Here is a 20,098-nt window from a genome sequence, read left to right as displayed (position 1 = left end):
TCACTTCACTCACTTTTTTTCACTCACTTCATATGCAGTATTTTCAAAATGCGTTTCTCAACTCTACTCAAAGTTCTAAAGTTCGAGATATAAAGTGAGATATCAATTCTGAGAGGCTTCCGTAGCCATTTAATAACAGTATTATCTTAATCAATGCAAAAACAAAATCATTATGTCATGTTTACTGTAAAAACAAAGTGTTTTGCTGTCAATCAGCCATTTTTGCAAGGACCGGTTTTATAGAATCGTCTAAAACAGACAGTTGTTTTGGTGCTGCACTGCTTAAAGTTGGCCATTGTAAGGCATAAACCAGACTGATTTAATGTCTTTTGTCTTGTGTATGGTTAACAGGAGCAGGAATTGTATCAGAAAGAAGGTCTTGGAGTCAATGAGGTCCATTACGTTGATAATCAGGACTGTATAGGTATGTGTTTCTTTTCATGTGACTCTACACTAATTTCATTGGGCGTATGGGGAATGCCTTTTTTATATACACCAATAAACCAGAATGCAGAAACTTCTGGCAGCCTAAATATGCTTGATGATTGTATGAGTCTGCCTTTGCATCATCTCCTGTTCAGACTTGGTGGAGGCGAAGTTAGTTGGCATCTTGGATATCTTGGACGAAGAGAACCGGCTACCTCAACCCAGCGACCAGCACTTCACTGAAACCGTCCACAGCAAACACAAGGACCATTTCCGCCTGACCGTGAGTCACGTTTCGGCTTTCCTTTACATCTCATTTTATGGCTCACTTATAGTTTAGTGGCTTGATTCTTCAAATCTGCCGTCCCACAGATTCCCAGGAAGTCCAAGCTGACAGTGCACAGGAACGTCAGAGACGATGAGGGCTTCATCATAAGACACTTTGCTGGAGCAGTCTGCTATGAAACGGTACACACACACACATTGGTCTTTCCATTTAGGGAGAAAACAAGACAGATCTTCAGTATTTTTATTGTTTTAGTCTAACTTGTTTGATTAATTCAACAGAAATACCTCAAATTACCCTAAAAGTGTCACTCATTCACAAATTGGGCATCAGTGTTTCTGCTTTAATCAACATACGCAAATCTCCCTCGCCAGGCAAGGATTTATCAGTTTTCCCTAAATTTTTACTCATTTCTCAGTTAAATTGTCTTGTTAAATAGACCACCTCCAAGAGATCTTAGGAGGTCGTCTGTGTTGCCTAATGGGTTGACCGGCCTTGCTTGATCACCACAATATTCGATCAGTCTTTTTGGCTGCAAATAGAACTTCAAAGCAGTTTGTCAGAATTCAGTCACTTTGACTCTTTTATCTGAAGTTGATTCCGGAGGTTTTTTTTTTTTTTTTTTTTTACTAGGAATAATATAGGTAGCTATTACAATCAGTGCAATTCTTGTCTTGTTTTTTACTGACGGTGCTCAAGAATTTATATGCAAAAAAAATCACTCCTTTAGTGGTATTTATTCCAGATGCAGCTTCTGTTATATAAATAACTGCTAATAGTCTCTGTTAAAATGTATTCTTTATCTTTGAATACTGTTAAAAATAACAGTTGAAATAAAAATGGGTACATGAAACAGAAAAACTACATTGTAGATGCCGAGACTATAATCTCAACATGACAAACGATGGCCAGTGAGTCTGTTAGACACAGGATGCAGTAAAAAAAAAAAGCATATGTATCGGGTATAAATAAGGAACACATACGACCGCATATTCAATATTAATACGCTGTATTAAATTTGACAGATAAACTGTATAAGTGTGTGATACTGAGATTTTACCATGATTGGGGAAGTTTTATGCACATCACTGTAATGCACAACCTCGTGTAATAATTTATAATTTCTTATAAATATTGATATTGCTGTAACTGCTGCATTTTACCTGCTTTCTAGAGAAGGAATTGAAAGATTTGTTGTATTTGATGTGAACCGTTTTCCCTCTCTTTCAGACTCGGTTTGTGGAGAAGAATAACGACGCTCTTCACACGTCCCTGGCGAGTCTGGTGAGCGAGTCGAAGGATAAATTCATCGGAGAGCTCTTCGAGAACTCCAACAACTCCAAAGACACCAAGCAGAAGGCCGGCAAACTGAGCTTCATCAGTGTAGGCAACAAATTCAAGGTCAGTCTCTTAGTCTCTTCAACAGACATGTTCAGTGTTCCTGCAGTTTCTTAAAAAGTCTTGAAACTTAAATGGTATAACGAAGGTCTTCATTCCCATTGAAGAAGTCTTGGGGACAGAAAAAGAGGAATTGTGATTGTTAAACTTTAATGAATATGAGCACTGCACATTCAAAGTCATGCTCATTCTGCAGGCTTGCGATTTCAGAGCAGTTTGCAAAAATCAGTTGCTAATGATCTACTACTGATGAATTATGACAATGTTGTATGGACAGTCAGTGCGTTATGGTGTTTATATTGTAATATGATGTAGATGGAAGTGTGCGTATTTTATTTTGATAACACAATAAACTGTATCTGGCATTTAATATTCCCTATGGGCCGTTCTGACACAGGAAGGAAAGACTAAGAACATTATTAAGCAGATTCAATATATAGAATTTATGTATATATATTTTATGTATCTTTTCAGTGCCTATCTTTATAATATTCTATAATATTTCCATATTTGCGATGTAACGTATCTGAATGCTAAACTATTATTTATTATGTAGATGATAAGCTTTGTACTTCAGTTGCGTTCGAACGGTGACACAGAGGCTGATGTTTGGCTCGCTGCATTTTAGTTTGATAAAGTACCAATTGCACCGTCAAGTTAGCAATGCTGGAACGGATGTGTTTTTTCTGTGCGTGCGCTCCAGCGCAATCACTTCAGCAGTTCCTTATACCAGCAGAATCAATTTTAAACACTTATTGTCTTATTAATAATCACTGTATAAAGGTCTGCTTTTATTTGTGCACGCTCACAATGAAAACAATACTGATTTTATATATATAACGTAATAATATTTAGTATTTTCACATCTAGGTGGAATTCTTTTTTAATTTGCACTACTGTCTGTTCAAAATAAATGAAAAGAAACTGAGCATAGTACAGATTTCTTTTTTTTTTCCTGTTGTACGTACCGAACCATGACATCTGTGTACCGTGCCACCCCTAATATCTATATATATGTCTATATCTATATATATGTATGTGTGTGTGTATTTTTCTCTTACAGACACAACTGAATATTCTTCTGGACAAGCTGCACAGCACTGTGAGTCATCAAGCCCAACGTTGATTTGTGTTGTTGTTTTCAGTTATAGCTAAATGTTACCACATATATATATATTAGCTCAAACAGATGCCTTGTTTTTGTGAATTGCAGCAGGTCATGATTGTGCTGTGTTTCAGGGTTCAAGTTTTGTCCGCTGTGTGAAGCCCAATCTGAAGATGGTCAGCCATCGGTTTGAGGGCGCTCAGATTCTGTCTCAACTACAGTGCTCAGGTTAACACACACACACACACACACACACACACACAGTGCAGCATGATGTACCTGCACACATTACACGGAGCTACCAGTCTCATTGCATTGTTTCCTACAGGATTTTGATTTGCACTTTCAAGTTCAAGCTTAAATGGATGTGTCCTGAGGTGTGACATGCAAAAATCTATTTTAACAGCCTTTCAGTAGCTATTTATTATGAGTGCAGCTTTTATGACCTCATATTAATTAACCGACTACATGAAAAATGTTTAATGTGACATTTATTATGATATGATGAGGGAGGGAAACTCATGGGCATGCAGTGTGTCAACTACTCATTATTTAATGGTGTGTACAATCGCTGATGGCGGAAAGTCAACGGCCGTGGGCGGGGCCAAAACAATGTGATGTCATATTGCTTTGAGAATCAAAACCGCTTGCCTAATGAGACTGATTTGGGTTAATGGGGATTAAAAAATAAGGAGTGGGTGGATTTTTATCATTGTAGGGTGGGTGTGTTCACATACTGCCAACACATATTTATGTCCAAACACCATGTAAAATGGATTTTGCATAATAAGTTCCCTTTAATTATCCATACTTATTTTTATTTTTTTTATCCTGTTCAAATTTTGAAGAACGTTTATTTAATAATCTCTCAGTCATAATAGTATTGCACTGCATTATGTTTTACCTCCCACAATTAACAAAACTACAGAGCTTTGATAATAAAAATAATCATTTAAATATCATCTGACGAAGACATTATATTGGCAGGTAAAGAGTAACAACTGATACAGGGCTCGACATTAAGTCTTGACTTGTGCTTGTCCTTCGGAGTAGGAGTAAAAAAGTTACTCGGGGGAGAAAAAGCTGCTTCTGTTTTTTTTTGGCGTAAATGTAATTTATTTTGAAGCAATATTTTGATCAGCGCATTTGTGATATTTGCCTTAAATTGATTTTCTAGGACACTTTTTAACTAAAGGGCAATATTTTCCTAGACTTATTAAATGTTCATGTCATCATTTATGTAAAATTCTTAAATTTGAATCAATACATTCAGTTATAATAATAAGACACTGTAGAGTTGTTACAGTACAAACAAACTCCCATCTTTCCACTGCATCGTAAATGCCATTTAGATGTATTTACTCAGACTGTTTAATGAAGATAAGAGGTTCCATTAATGCATTTACACAGTAAAATTATAAATGCATAATGTTAATAATAACTTTTTTTAACATATGATAACATGAAACCGAACCACCAGTAGGTGGCGGCAAGTCACTGTCTTAATGAGTGAATCATTGATTCAACCGATTCGTTCAAACAGCTGATTCATTCAAAGAGGCAAGTGACTTTTTGAATCTTTTTGAATGGCTCACTGACTCATTGATCGCCAGAGTTTCAGTGCTGCCCTAGTTATTGTTTGTTATTGACGTTTTAATCAGGTTACTTGTCCGGTCAGGCAAGTAAAATCCACTTCAATGTCAAGTGTCAATGTCGAGCTCTGTGATATTTATATGCATTTCATGTAGGTAGCCTGTTACTGTAGTCTGAAGTAGTCAAATACTGTTTAAAAGATCTCATTAATTTACATTACATGCTGTCAGAATTTCATCTTACTTTCTGTCCACATAATTATTATAAATATTAGCATCTGCACCAAATTGCAAAGATTTTATTTCATGTTTTTTGCTTAGTTTGTGCCTCTTAATATTGAGGTGGTGGTGTTTTTTTGTTTTTTTTTAACTCCATATTCTCACTATACCATACTACATAAAAGCCTGATGTATCCAATACGATACGCAACTTTTTTTTTTAAAGATTTTGACTAAAGGTTCAATAAACTTATATATGTAAAGCTTTTATTTCAACTTGTCAGGCATAGTAGAGTTAAAATTCAACAAGATTGTAAATTATTTAAAGCTGCAGTCCGTACGTTTTGCCTCTTTGTCGCCATCTCTGTTTGAAAACCTGGAATTGCAGCTGCTTGTGGAATTATCTGGCTTGTGTGGGTTGTGCTCCGGCACGGCTCCAGCGTGGATGAATCTAATGTTTTGAGGTGAATGTCACCACACCGCACCGGTATGGATGTTTACTGTACTTCGCAATCACAGATTCTAGCCTATGTCTTGGAATATATGACTCAAATAAGTATATTGTCATCTGAACAAGTCTGCCACGTTTGTTCTGACCAACTGAGGAAAAAACATTACCATAAATCGCGCTACCAACGGTGATTAAATCTAACAATCGGTTAGCTCATATCACATCAGACCGTACAAATTATTATTATTGTTATACTTTATTCTCAAATTATTAATGTTAACAACATCAGCACTGCGTGACGATGAGTATAGTGTGTATTAACGTGTAGATATCAATTTCTGTACAGTTTAATCTAATTGTCAAGCCATTCGAATTTCATATTAAGAAATTATTTTAACCCAAAAAGTGCTCCCTTTGAACTGGTTTTCTTTAAAATACAAATCTTGAGTAATCCCAGGCTATCTGTAATCAGAAGCACATTTAAAACTGGAATATAATTTAATTTCATTAACGTGCAGCAGCAAAACATTATTATAAACTAACCGTTGTGAATCGGGCTAAAGTAAGGTGATAGTTTTGAACACTGGCTGGTTATGTACTTGCTCAAATATTGATTTCGGATAATTTTTTACTAAATAAAGTTACGGACTACGGCTTTAAATGTCAAAGGAAAAAGAGTCTTCTTTGCTATCAAAAAAATCAAATCTAATTGACATCCCAGTCAGAATTTGCAAGTAGACAGCTGCATGTCAAAAGCTTTCTTGGCTTCAGGATCAAATCTATCAATATTCTCATTGGCATGTGTGCTGCTTGTCTGTTCTCTGACTGTGTGTCTGAGAGTTGCTGTGTTTGTTTCTGCTCAGGGATGGTGTCAGTACTGGATCTGATGCAGGGCGGCTTCCCCTCTCGAGCGCCGTTCCACGAGCTCTACAACATGTACAAGCAGTACATGCCCGCCAAACTGACCCGGCTCGACCCACGACTCTTCTGCAAGGTGCGTGTTACATGCGGACATTAACACCGTCAGTGTGTAAATGTGCTGCGTGATGTTTGTTCTGTGTGCTGGTAAGGTTTCCCACAACTACTACTGAGTGTAATAACAAGTTGTCACTCTGTAATATTATTCAAAAATGAAAAGCATATATGTTTTTTCCCTCTCCTCAACAGGCTTTGTTCAAAGCGCTCGGCCTGAATGAAAATGATTATAAATTTGGTTTGACAAAAGTTTTCTTCAGACCTGGAAAGGTGATGTATCTTCCTTATATGAATTGTTTTATGTCTCATGAAGGTCATATTTTACCCCAAAGTACAAACTATGTTTTGATAAAGAAAAGTGTAACATCATGGTGTAAAGTATAATTTGAAAAATATGACTGGTCCTAATAATATCACAATGTTCTTTTTATTTAATAATTTATTTTATTTTATTTTTATTTACAGTATAACCAACCCATCTGTTAATTCTGATTGAATTCATCCTAATATATCTCTGTGATGGGAATCTTATTTATTCCCTTTTCCTGTTTCTGATTGTGACCATAAATTCATGCAATTATTGACTGATTTGATGTTACTCAGTTTGCGGAGTTCGATCAGATCATGAAGTCAGATCCCGATCATCTGGCCGAACTGGTGAAACGTGTCAATAAATGGCTCATCTGCAGCCGCTGGAAGAAGGTGCAGTGGTGCGCCCTGTCCGTCATTAAACGTACGTAACTAACTGATTGCTGCCCTTTAAGTAGGACCTGTTTATGTACACATACAGAAGGGAACCAGTTCTGCAGAAATTAAGAAGAAGGGGAAAACAATTATTCATTGGTCCACACTTCGTTTAGATTCAATCTCTGCACACTCTAGACTTACATAGACATCAGGAGATGCATCTTGGGATGCTTTTTAAACACTATTCTATTTTATTTTATTTTTTTAAATAGAATGCAATCAAAACGATACCCTGTGCTTGTTGGCTGCTTTTTAAAAAAAAGAAAATATATATTTTTCTATATAGAATTAATGAAAAAATACAAGAGTAATTACAGGCAGTATATAATTACATAAATGAAAAATCACTAAAATGATAATCTATGCCCTCCGTTTGAGTTGTTTAATGTTTTTTTTCTGTGCTCTGTCAGTGAAAAACAAGATGCTGTACCGAGCCAAAGCATGTATCCAGATGCAGAAGACAGTTCGCATGTGGCTGTGCAAGAGGAAACACAAACCTCGGTGGGCGACACTTCCTCTCCTCTTTAGTGTTTCTTAGGGTTACACTTTATTTCGATAGTCCACTTTAGACATTCTACTAACTATAAGTAACTTTGTAATGCAATCGCTTACCATGTACATTTATATAGACCAGTTTGGAGTAGTAGACGTCACAGTTACGTCACTTGCAGCTAGGCGTGTATTGTGCATGAATTTGATTTAAACATTAGGTCTACGTAATATTCACAGATGCCATTCATAGGGGACATATTTTATTAGCCCTACAGTTACAGCATGAAATACTATTTAAACCTATAACATTTTACATAACATTTACCTAATTTATCTCACAATTCTGACTATTTTTCTCACAAATGCAAGTTTATATCTCCTAGTTCGGACTCTATTTAACCCAACAATTGAGAATTTGTCAATTCTGAGGAAAAAGTGTGGGATATAAACTCATGATTCTGAGCCGAGGGGAAAAGAGAGATTGACTCGAGTTGATTTTTCGTATTAGAGTTGTGAGATATAATCTCTGAATTGCGAGAAGAAAAAAAAAGTCAGAATTTTGAAATATAAACTCAAAATGACATTTTGTATTTCTTTCATTTCATGGCTTCCATAGACTGCTACGTTAAAATTGCCATTTTCTACCAAAAACATCATCACTGTTTTCTAACACCGAAATTGGTCTATATAATCCAGTATTTTAAATGACGAGTTGAAAAGTAAACATGGTTACATTTTTGTTTGGTAACTTGACGCAAACTCCTCCGACATTAATTACATTAACACGTTGAGGTCAGGTTCTTTTTTAAAGATTTAATTTTTTTTTTTTTAACAAGGATGCATTAAGTTGATTAACATTTGGACAAAAATAGAATTTGTTTGAACATTCTATTCATTAAAGAATCCTGAAAACATTTATAGGGGTTTCTTCAAGCGGCACAACAGTTTTCAACACTGATAATAATCAGAAATGTATTTTGAGCAGCAAATCAGCATATTAGAATGATTTCTGAAGGATCATGTGACACTGAAGACTACAGTAAATGTAGCTTTTCCATCACAATTTAAACTATATATCAAAATTGTTATTATAGAATATTACAGTTTTTGCTGTAATTCAGTCGATTCAAATAAATGTAACTCTGGCAAGTAAAAGCGATGTCTTTCCAAAACTTTTGAATAGTAGCGTATCTGAAATGACTTTCTGTGGTTATCATCAAGACGTCACAGATGCTGCGTGTGAAACCGCAGGAATACTCGAGTAGGAGTGAAAAGCATTAATGTGTGTGTGTGTGTGTGTTAGGATCGATGGGCTGGTGAAGGCATGTAACCTGAAGAAGAGGATGGAGAAGCTGAATGAGGTGGTGTCTGGACTAAAGGAGGGAAAACAGGAGATGAGCAAACACATGCAGGAACTCGATTCCTCTATCAACGCCCATATACTCAAGATAAAGGTGTGTATCAGAGAGAAAGAAAAGTCCTGTCCTGAACACGTCCAGCGCATATTTCTGAAAACCCCTGTTCCTCATTTAACCTACAAGAGCTGTAGATGAAGAACCATATCCTGTCCTGTGTCTTCTCTCTCTAGAGCACTGTAATGACCCGCATAGACATCGACCATGAGCAGCAGGCTCTGGTCACACGCTCGCAGGAGCTACTCAGCACCATGCAGAAGAAGAAACAAGAGGAGGAGGAGATGGAGCGTCTGAGACGCATCCAAGACGAAATGGAAAGAGAGAGGAAGAGACGCGAGGAAGAGGAGCAAAAGCGCAAACAAGAGGAAGAGGAAAGACGCCTGTGAGTATACAACAGGATTAACAAATCACAGAAATCATGTCGTTCCTAACCCAGATTACTTTTTTCTGTGAAACAGAATCATATACGAGCCAGTATTTTCTGTATAATAAAAGCAAACGAGGACCATAAAGCACCATCAAACTATCATTAAAGTACATATGACTCTTGCAATAGTCACCCAATAGCAAATCACTGAAAATCTATCCGCTGTAGCTCTCAGGTCAAATGCATCATAATAATAATAATTAATAATTCATTACATTTATATAGCGCTTTTCTGCTTTTTCTAAGCACTCAAAGCGCTCTACATTGTGAGGGGTGGTGTCTCCTCGTCCACCACCAATGTGCAGCATCCACCTGGATGATGCGACGGCAGCCATAGTGCGCCAGAACGCCCACCACACACCAGCTTACTGGTGGAGAGGAGACCGAGTGATGAAGCCAATCAGTGTAAGGGGATGATTAGGAGGCCATGATGGTCAGAGGCCAATGGGGAAATTTGGCCAGGATGCCGAGGTCACACCTCTACTCTTTTCGAAAGACATCCTGGGATTTTTAATGACCACAGAGAGTCAGGACCTCGGTTTAACGTCTCATCCGAAAGACGGTGCTTTTTGACAGTATAGTGTCCCCGTCACTATACTGGGGCGTTAGGACCCACACAGACCGCAGGGTGAGCACCCCCTGCTGGCCTCACTAACACCTCTTCCAACAGCAACCTAGTTTTCCCAGGAGGTCTCCCATCCAGGTACTGACCAGGCTCAACCCTGTTTAGCTTCAGTGGGCAACCAGTCTTGGGCTACAGGGTGATATGGCTGCGGCGTATAGATCTTATAGATCTTATTATTCATATAGACACGTTTTATTGTTTTTTATGGAACTATAATTGAAACATCATAACTCAATCTTCCGGTGACATGTCAGGCTTCTCTCTGGTGACGTATGCCGGACTTCTTCAATCATTGAGTCTGTTTAATCTCAGAACCATGTGCCCTACTTTTTTTTTTTTTTTTCTGATAACTCCTTTCACTTTGATATACAGCACAATGTGGAAGAAAAGATCTGTCACTGATTTTGTATCCAGCTCTGCTGAAGCTTCTGTCTTTCTTGTCTGTTTTAGGAAAGCCGAGATGGAGTTGAAGAGGAAACAGGAAGAGGAAGAGCGCAAGAAAAGAGAGGAGGAGGAGAGGAAACTGCAGGTGACCTCAGCTTTATACGTCACATTATTTCTTCTGCGTTTTCCCTTCATGTTCACCCCTAAGCAGGGTCTGAAATGAACCTTTAGTCACACCTGCCGATTTCCTGGCCAGGAATGTTTCTTAACAGCTGTGTATTTTGGATTGCTGTTATTAAAAATTGTGTTTTTGCACCTATGAGAATAAGATTATTTAGCCTTGTATGTTTGCGGCAAACAGCAAAGGTCTTTCCATATGATGATTTCCAGTATAGCCAATCTCATAACTCTTGTGAAAATATTTATACATTAATTTGGAGCAGTACCCTATTGCAGAGGAAGAATCCAGAAGCAGCTATCTTGTCTCTGCACTCTTGTATTTGGTGTTGATTGATAACCATTGTGAATCCAAACCAAATCTGAATAGCTGTTTGAAAGCATGTCCTGTAAATGCCACCTGCATTTGCGTTGGTGTGAACAGGCCTTTAGTAATGAGACTTTGATAGAGCAGCAGATTTGCTTTGTGACGAGTGTCTCTGCTGGCGTGTTTGTCAGGAGGAGATGGAGCTGCAGCTGCAGGCGGAGAGGGAGCAGGAGGCGGGCCAACAGACCGTGCTGGAGCAAGAGCGGCGAGACCGAGAGCTGGCCCTGCGGATCGCTCAGAGCGAGGCTGAGCTCATCCCAGAGGAGACGCCCGTGGAGGCCGGACTGCGCAGGTATTTGCGTCCCTCTGAATGCCGCTGCCAGCTCTCCAGCAAATAGCATCACTTCAGATGTTTACCCTACAGCTAAACATGCCCCATAGAGCAATCTCACATCATACTTACTCCAGTGGGCTGAGGAAAAAAAACGCATTATAATACAATACATGTAACCTTTACACAGGAGTCTCCAACCTTTTTTACACCACGGACCAGTTACGTTTTGAAAATATTCTCGCAGAGCGGCTGGGGGGGGGGGTACATTTATACATAATATATATAATCTTTAAAATATATATAATATATAATCTTAAAATACAATAATATTGCGATATGAAGTCCACGATGCAATATTTAAAAAAACAAAAAGGCAAATGAAGAATTGCAAAAAAAAGAAAATGTTGTACATTTTAAAGTTAAACTGTTCTATATAATGCACTTTGAGAGTTCACAATTAAGAGCTCCAACCCATGTTCCTAACTAAGAAAACTTAAGTCAGAAAAAAAGTCAGTGAATTGACTTGTACCTGAACTTTAACGGGATTCAACCTTCTTTTAAAGGGGTCATATGATGCAATTTCAAGTTTTCCTTTCTCTTTGGAGTGTTACAAGCTGATTGTGCATAGATAAGATCCCTGAAGTTGCAAAGACTAAAGTCTCAAAACCAGAGATATTCTTTATAAAAGTTAAGACTCTGCCACGCCCTCCTAAAACGGCTCCTTCAAACACGCCCACAGTTTTGAGCGTGTTAAGCTCCAGGTTGTTGAGACTGCACCAGACAGCCAGCTCCTTAACCTCCTGTCTGTAAGCAGACTCGTCACCGTCCTGGATGAGGCCGATCAGTGTGGTGTCGTCTTCAATCTTAAGGAGCTTGACAGAGGGGTGTTTAGATGTGCAGTCGTTGGTGTAGAGGGAGAAGAGCAGTGGGGAGAGGACACAGCCCTGAGGAGCTCCAGTGCTGATGGTGTGGGTGTTGAATGTGAATTTTCCCAGCCTCACTAACTGCTGCCTGTCTGTCAGGAACTGCTGCCTGTCTGTCAGACAGAGGTGGGGACGGAGAGTTGTGTCAGTTTATTCTGAAGGGTGTTCGGGATGATGGTGTTTAAAAGCGGAGCTGAAGTCCACAAACAGGATCCTCACATAAGTCCCTGGTCTGTCCAGATGCTGCAGGATGAAGTGCAGTCCCATGTTGACTGCATCATCCACAGACCTGTTTGCTCTGTAGGCAAACTGCAGGGGGTCCAGTAAGGGTCCAGTGGAGTCCTTCAGATGAGCCAGAACCAGTCTTTCGAATGATTTCATGGCTACAGACGTTAGGGCCACAGGTCTGTAGTCATTAAGTGGAGTAATTTTGTGTTTCTTTGGGACGGGGATGATGGTGGAGCGTTTGAAGCATGAGGGGACTTCACACAGCTCCAGTGATCTGTTGAAGATCTGTGTGAAGATGGTGGCCAGCTGCTCAGCACAGATTTTTAGGCAAATGTTCATGCAAAGAAAGAAGGCGTGGATTCAGTTACAGCAGTAGTGCTGATGCAGCCATGACAGGGAGATGCTGTGTGTTTCTAGACGAAAGCAAAAGCTCTTTATTTGGCCTTCAGAAAGTAGATGCATTTAGGAATCATTAAGATTACTTACAACAGAACAGCACAACCCAGATGTTATCACAACGCATTTTATGGACGACAGTTTCGTGAACCTAGAAGAGGAGGTAATTCTGACTTTGCTATGACAATCTGGCGCTTCTGAATCAGTGACTGTAAGTATGTTTTGTTATTAGTTTAAGTATTTGCTATTGACTGTTCAAATACGGAGTTTTGCACGTCGTGTGTGTGTGTGTGTGTGTGTGTGTGTGTGAGAGAGAGAGAGACATGGTCACGCAATGTGTTCTGCAAACACATACGAGCATCATCACTGTGTCTGTCATGCGACTGTTCCCCTCTCGGGCTTGAACTGATGGTAAAACTAAGGACATTATTAACTGTCTTTACATTTATTTTGAAAGCTGAAGCTCACGATTATGGAAAGGGGCGTTACATTTCCGACGAGTGCTTGCAGTGTTCGGCCAATCACAATGCACTGTGCCAGTTGGCCAATCAGAGCAGACTTTGTAGAAAACGAAGCGTTTGAGAGAGGCAGGGCATAGAGGACCGACAATAATGTAGAGTTTTTCAATCAAGCTTTTTGAGCATTAAAGCAAGTCAACATATTCTGTTACACCAAATACACAAAATAATGATCTTTAAAAAAGCATCAAATGACCCCTTTAAGTTGTGGTATACTGTCTCAGTCTAAATTACATTCACACTGCTGTTTTAGGAACCCAAACCAATTAGAATATAATAATAATAATAACAACAACAATGGCGACAGTAATAGCAATGTGTTATAAAACAATTGTACTGTAAAATAAATGAAAATTATATTTCATAGCCTGTATTATTTTTGCTTTACACTACAGTAGGGGAATTACAATACTTCTTTCCTAATTATTACACTTGAAAGAGATATTTTGAATTTGGACTGCATTGAAAAAGCTAACTGTCAGTAATTCACACGCACTTTTAACCTTTTATTTTGACAAACTCCGGCTTCAGTGAAAACAAAAACACATCTAACTACACATCCCTACTAATTAAGCATTTAATTTACATGAAATTGTCTAATTGCTACTCCATACCAATCGCATACAATGGAAATACAGAATAATTAGAGCAATCATTAATGCGGAATAAATAACAGAGTGTCATATCTATACACATTTTTCCCAGAATTTTCTTGCGACCCGGTAGCAACTCTTCCACGGCCGCGACCCGGTGGTTGGGGACCTCTGTGTTAGAGTGTTTCTTGTCATACAAACACAGTCAGTCATATAGCTGCAAGTTAAAGGAATGTTCTGGGTTCAATGCAAGTTTAACTTAATGGCAGCATCTGTCAAAACAAAGAAAAATCACACAGTTCTAATGGACGTCGACTGCCAAGACAGAACCAGATGTTTATTAGATAACGTAACAATTTAGACAAGATTGTTTTCGTAATAATAATTCAAATCCTTGCTGCAGAATCCATGTGAATTGATCAAAAGTTAGTCAGAAAGACATTTATAATTTTACAAAAGATTTCTATTTCAAATAAATGCTGTTCTTTTTATATAGAACTTTATAGCACTAAACTCACGAACTCAAATATGTCCAAATGTCGAGCATATTTGAATTCCTCAAGGTTTGACCCCTTTCCCTTGTCTTGAACCTGGAGCATTCTTAGAAAGCATTAATGGTGGTGGGATTTTGTTTAAGCACCGGCGGAGACTTGGATTAGTTTCTCCGTCACTCTATTTAATGCTCTTCCTGTCTGTTTTTACAGTGTTGCACCACCACCACAAAAACTCAAGAGCTTGACCATGTAGGTGACATTTTTTACTATGTCTCCTATTTAAATCTTTATTCTTTACTGATCATTTTTAGGTTAATTTAAAAGCAGACCTTTGTAAACTTTTTTCTGAAAAAGTCCCATATATTTTCACATTTAGCACCATGAATCTAAAACGGATCTAGCTTGCAGTCTGTGTAGAGGGTTTGAAATCATTCACAGTCTGTTTTGGTCGCTGGGGTTTGGCTCACCAGACAATCACCATAAATCAAGACGTTCAGGCATATTTACGTCAAAACAGTAACTTTGTGGCAGTTTATTGGATCCCAGTTATCAAATGCACAGATGGAACATCCTGTGAGCAGTTTACTGATGACGTAATATACTAACATCTACCATGGTCCAATAATCATGTCCTTTAGGGAGGAAATGGCCAAGGAAATGTCTGATCTTCTGGCTCGGTGGGTAGAAGGGTTTGTTGTTGGCACTACAGATATACACAACCAAAAAAATCAGAACATTATTCAATGAAATAAAAACAAAATGACCTTGTTGAAGCCTAAAACTGCATAAACTTTGAATCATTCTGATCATCCTCAGTCCAATCACAATATATTTCCTAACCAAAATGATTCCAGAGTCACTTGTTCTTTAATTACTTCTGTCTGTGTATTAATGTTCCTTCCTTGTAATTTAATTAAATGCTCATTTTATTTTTTTTCTGAAATTGATTTCCTGTTATTGCTTGTTGTATAGATCTCTGATACCATCGGTCTTTTCAAATTAAATTTTTGTAGCAATAATGAAATAATGCTGTTTATTAGCATGTGTTTGATTAAGTTTTATAAATTAAGGGTTTTTGTAAATTTCAGTAATTAAAATTAAGATAAAAGGTACTATACAGTACATACATACTGTATAGTATCTTTTATGTTTTTAATTGGTAAGTTTGTTGTTTTTGTACCTTGTCAAAACAGTACACTGAATCCGAAATTTTCGTATTCGTCATCCTTTCCTATCAAAATGCTTGTTACTGATGCGAAAACGCAGAAAATCGAACCTGATCCGAATTTTTTTATGATGGTCAAACGTTTTGGAGGCAGTGTGTAAACATGATTGAAACTACATGAGGTCGTATTTATTTTTCAACGTGCGAAAAATTTCGGACTCAATGTGCAATGACCTAAAGAGTCAGATCAGTAGGAAATTAAAACTATTTTTTTTTTTTTTTTTTTTTTTGGGGTGTTAAGAAGTTCACAGGTTTCTGCCACAAATGGTCAAGCTGATGTGAAGAAATATGAACTCAGCAAGTGGAAATATGCTGAATTGCGGGACACCATCAATACATCCTGTGGTAAGAATTTTTTTGTTTGTTTTTTAATGAATGCATATGAATATGAAATATTGTTGTTTTTTTACAGCAGTCTAAGAGTCCAAACCACACATGAAATTGCTTCTATTTGCATTTTTATCCATAGATATTTTCTTTACAAATTATATTTTCAGAAGAACAATTCAAGTAAATACATTATTTGGTATGTCTCAAGCTGCCACAGACAAATCCTGATGATCATGTGATCCATCATTTGAAGTTTCAAAGAACATCTTGTGTGCTTCAGCTTAATCTGACCATCTGAAAAAGCTCAGTCATGAACCCAAATCTGAAATTTGAACCTTTTTGTTTTAAATGTTACAAATAGTGAAAACTTTTTTTATGCTTATGAACCAGAAACATAGCATATAATCTAATGGGGGAAAAAAAGTTTTTTCATTTGTTACTTCCACATTATCATCTTAAAATGAACTTAATTCTGTATTGATAAAATTGTGGATGATGTAAATGTCGGTTTTATTTCAGTTTCCAACTTTCTTTTTACAATATCCATCTAGATATCGAGTTGTTAGCTGCGTGTCGTGAGGAGTTTCACCGCAGACTGAAGGTCTATCACGCGTGGAAGTCAAAGAACAAGAAACGCAACACTCAGGACGAGCAGAGAGCACCAAAAGCCATCACAGACTATGGTAAGAAATATCTCACTGGAGATCTCCTTTAAAACCTGAGATCAGCCAGATCTAGGGTCAGGATGAAATGCAAATTAGATACTATAGTGAGAAATAATTTTTTCTGTGGGTTTTTTATTTTATTTTTAATAGTCGACATAATTGGAAGCCAAGGCTTCATAGGTGAGTAAGGCCTAAAAAATAAACCAGCAGCTGACTAACGCCCCAAAACATAACTAAGGGACCTAATGAAATACAAAGAGAAAAACATCCTATATTTAGCCTAACTCACTCACTTAACAAAGCCAATAGAAAATAATATTTACAATAAAGAAAATATCCCTTTCCCTGCTGCTTTCCTAACTATTTTAAATATGTTTTTTATGAAGAATCTTCTACTTACCAAAGCTACATTTATTTGACCACAAATACAGTAATATTGTGAAATATTATTACAATTAAAAATAACTGTTTTCTACTGTAATGCATTTTAAAATGTAATTTATTTCTGTGATCAAAGCTGAATTTTCAGCATCATTACTCCAGTCTTCAGTGTCACATGATCCTTCACAAATCTTTCTAATATGATGATTTGATTTTCAAAAACCATTTCTTAAACAATTGTGCTGCTTAATATTTTTGTGATGTATATATTTTGATATGCTACCGTTTTTAAAATATTTTTTTTAGGTTTATTTAATAGTTTAATAATATAAGTTTTGCTATGGCTGGTTGGGGCCAAACTTCAGACTCAGAGATGTTTTTTAACACTATTAACACTCCTGTTGTCATCCCATCGTCCTCCTGCAGCCCAACAGAACCCAGTTATGCCTGTCCTGCCCCTTCAGCAAGAGATCGTCATGAACAGACAGCAACGCTTCTTCCGCATTCCCTTCATCCGACCAGGAGACCATTACAAAGACCCTCAGAACAAGAAGAAAGGATGGTGGTACGCACACTTTGATGGGCCTTGGATTGCCAGACAGATGGAGCTGCACCCGGATAAACACCCCATTCTGCTGGTGGCAGGTCTGATTCACCTTCACTGTCATCTTTTTCTCTCGATTGAGATGTCAGTTCATTGCCGTTACCTCACTTTAATTTCTCAAAGCATTACATTTGCTCTTGAGAGAAGCTGTTGGTGACAGTGAATTGATAGAGATACTCAATATATTGGTAACTGGATCAGTTTTTCCAAAATTGTAAAATAGTGAGATTGGTGCAGAGCAACATCACTCATTACATCACTACTTTTTGTTTGAATTGTTTTATACAATCTTTACAGCCGAGTGTATTGAGGAAAGTCTTTCGGATCATTCTCAGCATTTTGTATTAACAAATAATTTTATTTAATATAGTAATGTGTAGTTAAATGTGGCGGTTCATCGGTTTTAGGTGAGTTAAAATAGGCTATGTTCACACTGCAAGCGTTAGTGCACTATTACCATTTAATGCTCATATACAAACTTTTGTTTGGCTGTTCACATTGTCTCTGTTTTTTTTTTTTTTAAATATGGCCAATATCAGATTCCAGTGTGAATGAATTACGATCCTGAACTGACCTTTTATGCGCAAAAGAACGATAACAATACGCCCTGAAGCGCACTCAAGTAAGTGGTTGCATTCAGTTATAAACTGATGTGCTGTGAAAGTCACTGAATCCAGTGAAGGAGAGCAAAGATGAGGAAAAAGAGTGCAAAGTTTTTAAATATTTACTGTTATATATGACTGTTCTGACTCAGGTCTCATTGCAAACATCAGACCTGAATCTGATTTAGGACCACATATGAAAGTACCCCAAATCTGGATCAAAAATATTGTGCTGTTCACACTGTCATAAATAAATGAGTCACATAGTAGCATGTGACTCATTTACTGTTATTGAAATCCTCATTGTCTTTCGCGCAAAAAAAAGACTAATTACTAATAAACAATTACTTGAAAAGAAAAATTCTATATTCACAATATTAAATTATAGGATCAGATTACATTTAACTGTTTTGAACTATTAAATTATGTGTAGCTTGACAAGCTACAGTTTCAGCAATAGCTTTGGCAACACTGGGGGTTTATTATTATTTTTTCAGTCCAATTTGCTTACTTAATATAGGGATGCGCTTGAAGTAATAGTGGTATCAGACTAATGAATTTCATCATTTATTGATAGCCGTCATACTCAAAAATGCTCTGATACAGACATCCCATAGTATGGAGTCTGTGCTTGTTGTTTATTGTTATCACTGTACTGTACTTTATTTTATTAAATATATTTTTATGAGTTTATTACTTTTTGCATACAGCATGGCTAAAATTGTTGTCGGTAATAAGTACTAACAAGTACTTTTTTCACATTTTATATTTTGTTCACTAGAATCATTAGAATATAGATTTCATTAGAAGCACATAGAACATTAGTGTTCCCTTTCAGTCGGTCACTCTCGACGTCACGTTGGTATTGACCAACGAATTCTACTTCGAGCTGCCACTGATCGCAGCGCGAGTATATTTAGGCAGCAGGTGCAACGCGTACTCTTTTTGCTTCGGAGCCGAGCGATCACATCGTTTTTCTCCTGACTACTTTACAGAGAAGACTGAACGAGTTCAGCACACTCTTTGGAGCTTCTTAGAGCTGGCAGTACGGTGCTTCAGCGGTGGTGGTTTCCCATGTTGAGTGGGTTTCACACATCAGGCTGCACTACACCCTGTTTGTGTTGCAGGCAGCCATCTCCCTTGTGCGCTTCAGCATGCTAAAAGCGTTTTTTTTCTCTAAAAGGGCATTCACGGGTGCATTTTTGTAAAGACAACGTTGCGTCTTGCTAGAGACAACGTATCACCCGTGCGTTTCTGGATGCGGTCGTTACCTGGCATCAGGTGATGGTCGCGATCACTGCCTTGCGTGCCTGGGCATTAAGCATGCTGAGGTGGAGTTCGTGGATGAGTCATGTTCTCATTGCAGGAAGATGACTGTAGCAATGCCTGAATCGGATCCAGAAATGACTGCTATGCCTTCCCGGGCCGCCGAGAGGGTAGGGCTCGAGTGGAGACTTCCACCGTGTCCCGAGTCCTCAAGGTTGGTGTTACTGCAGGTCCATCTGGCTAAAGCACTGAGGGACCTGCACAAGGGTGATCATGATCCGGAAGTTCTGAAAGAGCTCCAATCCGCAACTGACCTAGCTCTCCGAGCGACGAAGGTCACCGCGAGTTCTCTGGGTCGTGCGATTTCCACACTTGTGGTCCAGGAGCGCCACTTCTGGCTGTGTCTAGTTGACATGGGGGACACCATGAAAGTTCGGTTCCTCAAGGCCACCGTGTCCCAAACCCGCCTCTTCAGCGACGCAGTTGAGAACTATGCCCAGCAGTTCTCGGCTG

General features: G+C 38.0%; 1 protein-coding gene across 2 annotated transcripts in view; it reads left to right on the top strand.

Annotated features, from left to right (window-relative positions):
* The window catches only part of LOC306880276 (unconventional myosin-VI-like), a 58,777-nt gene that overhangs the window by 35,559 nt on the left and 3,120 nt on the right, over nt 1–20,098 (top strand). Inside the window, exons 15-33 of one of the 2 annotated variants that reach the window (XM_079433717.1) lie at nt 352–424; nt 582–709; nt 799–894; nt 1,943–2,113; nt 3,174–3,212; nt 3,350–3,443; nt 6,341–6,471; nt 6,645–6,722; nt 7,056–7,185; nt 7,610–7,700; nt 8,995–9,145; nt 9,280–9,488; nt 10,609–10,687; nt 11,218–11,378; nt 14,723–14,761; nt 15,151–15,189; nt 15,979–16,082; nt 16,619–16,750; nt 17,540–17,758. In XM_079433717.1, coding sequence (XP_079289843.1) covers nt 352–424; nt 582–709; nt 799–894; nt 1,943–2,113; nt 3,174–3,212; nt 3,350–3,443; nt 6,341–6,471; nt 6,645–6,722; nt 7,056–7,185; nt 7,610–7,700; nt 8,995–9,145; nt 9,280–9,488; nt 10,609–10,687; nt 11,218–11,378; nt 14,723–14,761; nt 15,151–15,189; nt 15,979–16,082; nt 16,619–16,750; nt 17,540–17,758 — 2,164 coding nt within the window. The remainder of the gene's footprint in view (nt 1–351; nt 425–581; nt 710–798; nt 895–1,942; nt 2,114–3,173; nt 3,213–3,349; nt 3,444–6,340; nt 6,472–6,644; nt 6,723–7,055; nt 7,186–7,609; nt 7,701–8,994; nt 9,146–9,279; nt 9,489–10,608; nt 10,688–11,217; nt 11,379–14,722; nt 14,762–15,150; nt 15,190–15,978; nt 16,083–16,618; nt 16,751–17,539; nt 17,759–20,098) is intronic. The other variant, XM_079433718.1, reaches the window with a different exon arrangement.

Source organism: Barbus barbus (assembly GCF_936440315.1).
Source record: "Barbus barbus genome assembly, chromosome: 14".
Lineage (NCBI taxonomy): Eukaryota > Metazoa > Chordata > Actinopteri > Cypriniformes > Cyprinidae > Barbus > Barbus barbus.
The sequence above is the reverse complement of the archived record's forward strand: the minus strand, read 5'-3'. Positions and strand labels throughout refer to the sequence as shown.